The sequence below is a fragment of the Oncorhynchus masou genome, chromosome 22 (assembly GCF_036934945.1).
Source record: "Oncorhynchus masou masou isolate Uvic2021 chromosome 22, UVic_Omas_1.1, whole genome shotgun sequence".
Lineage (NCBI taxonomy): Eukaryota > Metazoa > Chordata > Actinopteri > Salmoniformes > Salmonidae > Oncorhynchus > Oncorhynchus masou.
The window spans coordinates 22022882-22028881 of record NC_088233.1 but is presented as its reverse complement, the minus strand read 5'-3'; the positions used below and the strand labels follow the sequence as shown (position 1 = coordinate 22028881).

Genomic DNA, 6000 nt, shown 5'->3' with positions numbered 1-6000 from the left:
GTGTGTGTGTGTGTGTGTGTGGAGCTTATGCAGGCCATGGTGTGTGTGTGTGTGTGTGTGTGTGTGTGGAGTTTATGCAGGCCATGGTGTGTGTGTGTGTGTGTGTGTGTGTATGGAGTTTATGCAGGCCACGGTGTGTGTGTGTGTGTGTGTGTGTATGGAGTTTATGCAGGCCACGGTGTGTGTGTGTGTGTGTGTGTGTATGGAGTTTATGCAGGCCATGGTGTGTGTGTGTGTGTGTGTGTATGGAGTTTATGCAGGCCATGTGTGTGTGTGTGTGTGTGTGTGTGTGTGTGTGTGTGTGTGTGTGTGTGTGTGTGTGTGTATGGAGTTTATGCAGGCCATGGTGTGTGTGTGTGTGTGTGTGTGTGTGTATGGAGTTTATGCAGGCCATGGTGTGTTTCTGTGTGTGTGTGTGTATGGAGTTTATGCAGGCCATGGTGTGTGTGTGTGTATGGAGTTTATGCAGGCCGTGGTGTGTGTGTGTGTATGGAGTTTATGCAGGCCATGGTGTGTGGGTGTGTATGCTTGCCAATGTGTATGTATATCTCTCTGACTCACCTCTCCCTCAGGGGTGTCGGAGGGGCACAGCATGCCCCACTGGGAGGGCTGCAGGGAGCGGGGCCCGCTGACCTTCCTGGTCTTCTCAAACTGGGAGGAGATCCTGGTCATCATGCCCAGAGCAGAGATGAAGGAGAGACGGGACAGCACCTGGGTCACACCCTGACGGTCCATCTTAAACCTTTTCAGGGACCAGTTCCCCTGGGGGGCAGAGAGAAAGGAGAGGGAGAGAGGGAGCGAGGGAGAGAGAGAGAGAGGTCAACTGCTTGGAGCAATAAACATATGTAGCATGTGTGACAACACTGCTGATGTTAAAATGGCTTTAAAAAATAAACACCTTATATTGATTGATGTCGCTAACTGCAATTCACTGTGGCATCAGCTGACACAATATCTTCATGATATTTACACAAATGAAAGAATATAAGACCAACCTCACACTTGTGTAAGGTACAGAAACATTACATTCAAAATTGGATGCAAAAGAACCTGACAACCTAGAATGCCCTTTTGACATACGTCAATCCGTATGGACTCCTTTGCACTGTCTGGCATAAAGGACCAGAGCTTGAAATGGGGCGGAGTGCAGCACTCACGGTGGAGATGGCGTTGACCATGCCGTTGGTGATCTGGTCCTGGCGCATGTGTTTGACAATGTCAAACTGTGCCGCCCGCTGCTTGGGGATGATCTGGTCTGAGATTTTCTTCAGCTCGGAGTTGAACTTCTTAAAGAGATCCTCAAACAGCAGAGACAGCAGCTAGCCAGGTGGGGCGAGAGATTGTCAGTAGTACAGTCAGAACAATACGTATTAAGTGTCTCAGAGTAGGAGTGCTGATCTAAGATCAGGTCCTCCCTGTCCATAAAAGACTGTGATCTAAAAGGCAAAACTGACACAGTGGAAACATCGAGTCTCTGATGCAAATAACTAGACGTGAAATAACAATACTCGGAGAGCTAGTCGTATCCCCTGGAGACACAGACAAGGCAAACCCTCTGTTCTCCTGGCTTCTGCTCACAGCTGTTCTGTTCCTCTCCACTATCAGCTTAGAGACAATGACCAGGTCCTGGGAGACAGATTTAATAACCAGGTGTGCCAACCCTGAGATAAGCCTGACCTGGCCTCACTCCCAGGCCTTTAGTGGGGCACCTCTCTCACTCTCTCAACCCCCAACAAATTTGCATACATCAAAACAAACAAGTAGTCCTGGCAAAATGCATAATAAAGAAAAACAGCTTCCGTCGCACAGCTGGGCCAATTAGCTGAATGTCAGGGAATCATAATTGGAGAGAGGAGAGATTGCTGGGCGTTGTGAGTACTTAAGCTCTCTATTGAAAGGAGGCCCTGTGCCCCCCTCCTCAATCAGAGAAGGTCGGGTGGGGGGAAATTAAAGGCCTTAAGACAGCCGTAATTACATTATCAGAGCCGGGGCCTGTAGGATTAGCTCAATCGCTCCAGTCAAGGCGGCCATTCCTTTGTCAAGGCTCAGAAAAATGCCTCCGCTTCCTCGGCCCTGGGATTTTGGTGCTGCTGCTGCGTATCTCTCCCCCCTGACAACGCTAGCCGAGAATACAGAGCGAGGCGGGGAGGGATGAGGAAGAAAACAAAAACCGGCAACAACAAAGTGGGAATTAATAGAGGGAGAGGGGTGACAGACAGGTGAAAGATCAGGGCACAGGGAGACTGGATTAGAGTCCGTATCGATTAGCACAGGCCTGGGATCAGTTCTCAGAGAAGCACGGAGCACTGCATATAGAGAATTGTTTTGACTGGGGAGGAAGAAAGGATTAAAACCTCTGTGGGATGAAGAGACTCTGGACACAGTACCGTTACATGCACACAATAATATGATTATTGTGAATACTCAGATTAATATAATAGTTGAGTAAAACTTTTACATGCTTTGCAAGAAGAAAGAATTCCCTAATAATCCTGTTTACATGGACACATCTCAAAATCAGGCTACGAATGGGACTTGATAATTGTAAAACATAGCAAATCAAAATAAACTTTCTATCAGTGACAGGAAGGCTATTTGATTCAGAGTTCGGAGACAAATTTTGTATGTAAAAATACATCTAAAGGTGCATAGTTCTATACAAAGAAACTAGCATCATCGTACGCAAAAGATGCTCACGCTGCTGGGCCTGTACAACAGTCACACAACCGACCCTTTAATCCATTAGTAATAAATGCTGCAACTCATCTTTCATTTAATTACAGAGCAGCGTGAGGGAGTCCTACTGTGTAGACAGACCCAGAGAAGGCTCTGCTTACTGTGGAGCTGCATACTGTAGGCCACTGTGCTGGAGGAAGGCTGTGCAGGCAAATGTACTCAGGTAACTCTGCGCCTCCCGATGTGATAAGAGTAAGTCACCATAGGACATAGGACAGTTCACACAGACAATGTGCTGGAGACCACTAACGGAGGGTGTAAACTAAAAACAGAGGGTCACAGGAGTTCTATTTAGCGTACTTTTGATTATTCCATGGGACATTCAATGTAGCGTAAGGGGTCAGGAGGACAGAGGTTATATTAGGATAGAGACCAACAGACACTGGTGCTTCAGATGGAGCTACAGTAGAGGAGCCCGAGACGTATTCATTCACCTGTCCAGCCAACTCCAGGCGCTTGTTGCCATAGTAGTCTCTGTCATCCACCTTGTTCTCCCCTTGGGCTAGGATCACCCTGCGCACCATCACCGCTAGGTAGATACACTTGGCCCGGAAGTTAAACTCCTTCACCTGGAGGTGGAATAGAAAACAGGGTTTGAGTCAATCCCATTTCTATGTCAATTCAGGGAGTAAACTGAAATTGTAGAATCTTCTCAGAGAATTGGGGAAAACTGGAATTTGAACTTTAGTTCACTTCCTGAATTGACCCCAACCCTGGTAGTAAAGTCACTGAATCATGTTAACACAAGTGTGTACCTTACAAATGTGTCCACTCATAGCCATATCAATAAAGACTAGATAAGGATACAGGTGAAAAAACTAAATCATCTTATGGTATGGCGAGCATAGTGCTTTAACCCTATAAACACCTGATACTACTGATCTTTCCATAGTAAATCCCGGGCCAGAGAGGTGTGTATAAAGTGTTTTTTTGGTATGGTCAATCTGACAGCACTTACAGGTACATGAGTGAGGATGAGGGAAGCCAACAGCTCTCTGGCCTCCTCCATCTTGGTCTTCTTGGGCCCTCCCCACATGCGCTGTCTCCGCACCTTATTCCCAATGTATTTCAGAGCCTAGGGAACACAGAGGAATGAGAATACAACATCTTTAACTGCACACCATTAATAAAAAACACTCTCAGATCAAAGAGACAAACTTAAAAATAACTGGAGACGTAATTCCAAAGTGATGAAAAATGTGTGACATGCACGTTCATTGTGTCGAGAAGAAAAGGACCCAAATGAACACTGAGAGACCAGAGTTGTAACGGGTCAAGTGAATCACAAAAAGCCACAACCGGATACGAGTCAGCACTTATGCCCCCACACAACTATCACACCTGTGTCAGTGATCTTGTGTGTCATGCTCTAGAGAGAAGGTCAGAGGTCAGTGAGACTGAGCGCATCCTCCAGACCACCCACCATGCAGGCTACAACTATTGGCTACTGAGGACACCAGTGAAGAGGCATGCCATCCTGACCTGCGTATTATGCTACCATAATGGCAAAGGCAGTCACTCAGAACAGAATCACAGTTTATGTTCATGTGTAAAAACATGGGTAAAATGTGCATGGCTCTCTGTTGAATTTCAAAGTTTCAATGTGACTCTGGAGCCAACAGGTTTGCCCACCCCTGGGCTAATATATATTTTATAGGTCTACTGAGGCTTAGCTTGACGTATCGCGCATCAGAGGTATAATAACACTGAAAAGACATGAAAAACATGCATTCAAATCTAGTCCAAAGGCCATTGCTAGGATGCTAAATATGGCCCGCATCAATGCATTGCTGGTTCCTCCTGCTAGACAAGGGTGTTAATTTCAGACAAATTGGTCCACTGCATTCAACAACACATGTCAAAGAGGACATGTTGGCCTATTAAGTAATGACTTGATGAGGCGGAATATTCTTCAATTGCTAGGCATTACAAAGGTTGTGTCCCAAACTCAAGACATCAACACATTCTATTGAGAGCTGTTAAAATCTGGGTATTTGAAACAGTCAAGTCCTACTCCTTAGACAATATAATCAGGTCAAATGGTCAGGGGAAAGGCCTAGTAAAAAGGCCTAGTAAAGCCATGCATTCACTGGTTGTCAGAGTTCACTCAAATCACAAAATTACTTTTCCTTGCTTTGAAAGAACAGGACAAAGGAGAGACTGCAATCCATGCTTTGGGTTTATTTACCTAACCACTGTCACCAACTTAACTTTGTCAATGTACCCCAAATAACAATGCTATACATGTAATTCATTCCAAAATCATCTCAAAGTAATTTGAAAAGGGGATTGATTTAAAGTTTTGTTGAGTTAGTTTGGGCATCACAACATCATAACAACTTAAGTTACATGTATCACCTGTTCCTCCCAGGCCAGTGTGATTTAGAAACCTCGGACATAGGTTCACCAGACTGAAGCAGGTTCCAGAGAAGGAAGAGAGGGAATCATGTACCTGTATCTCAGTGAAGATCTGGGCTTTCTGGCACTCTTCCAGGCTGGGGGAGAAGTTAGCCATGACGTGCTCCTCTGTCCCAATCATCTGCACTATCTCCTGGTCACTCTCCACACCCATAGCCTGTGTGAGGAGGATCGAGGGGGTTGAGGTACAGGAGGACATTCTATTATTAGAGGGTTTGATATAAAGGAGATGAAATGTGGGAGGGAAGGGATGGAGGGAAGGTATGAGGGCAGAATAGGAGGAGGTGGAGGTTTAAGGGCGAGGATTGAGGTGGATGACAGAGGTATCAGGGAAGTATGGAGGGGTGGGGAATTTGAAGGAGGGCATATGGTGGAGGTACAAGTGAAAGAATGATGAAGTGGAAGAGAAAGAGGTATAAAGGACTTAACAAAGAGGATGGGAGAAGAAAAGAGGAGTGGCTGGAAGATGGAGGAGATAAAGGGACAAGTACAGACAAGCAAAGAGATAAGGCAGAAGTCACAAGGTTCTCTGATTTTTGCTTATGCTAATGAGGAGCTGTGGGATTGGGGCTGGCTGGCCCACAATGCATCTTGGGGCATGCTGGTCGGCAGCGTTGCAGAACGCAACGAGGGCCAGGAGGAATTCACTCAGGATGCATGAGGGCAGGAGAAACAAACCAGCAAGGCCAACACGCCACACTGGTGAAAAGACAAACTCAAAATGCTACACTGCCACATTGAACATGTTGTTTGGAGAGGGCTGTCCAAGGGGAAACTCATTGATGACACTGCTGCCAACAGGTTAATAGAGACATTTTAATCTGGAGTCACGGATATGGACCTTAT

At 46.0% G+C, this 6000-nt stretch overlaps 1 protein-coding gene across 1 annotated transcript in view; it reads right to left on the bottom strand.

Moving 5' to 3' along the window:
* The window catches only part of LOC135509182 (DNA-directed RNA polymerase III subunit RPC2), a 49483-nt gene that overhangs the window by 28079 nt on the left and 15404 nt on the right, over positions 1-6000 (bottom strand). Inside the window, exons 10-14 of the mRNA XM_064929618.1 lie at positions 5189-5311; positions 3695-3811; positions 3171-3305; positions 1158-1319; positions 562-762 (exon numbers count right to left, since the gene is read on the bottom strand). Coding sequence (XP_064785690.1) covers positions 562-762; positions 1158-1319; positions 3171-3305; positions 3695-3811; positions 5189-5311 — 738 coding nt within the window. The remainder of the gene's footprint in view (positions 1-561; positions 763-1157; positions 1320-3170; positions 3306-3694; positions 3812-5188; positions 5312-6000) is intronic.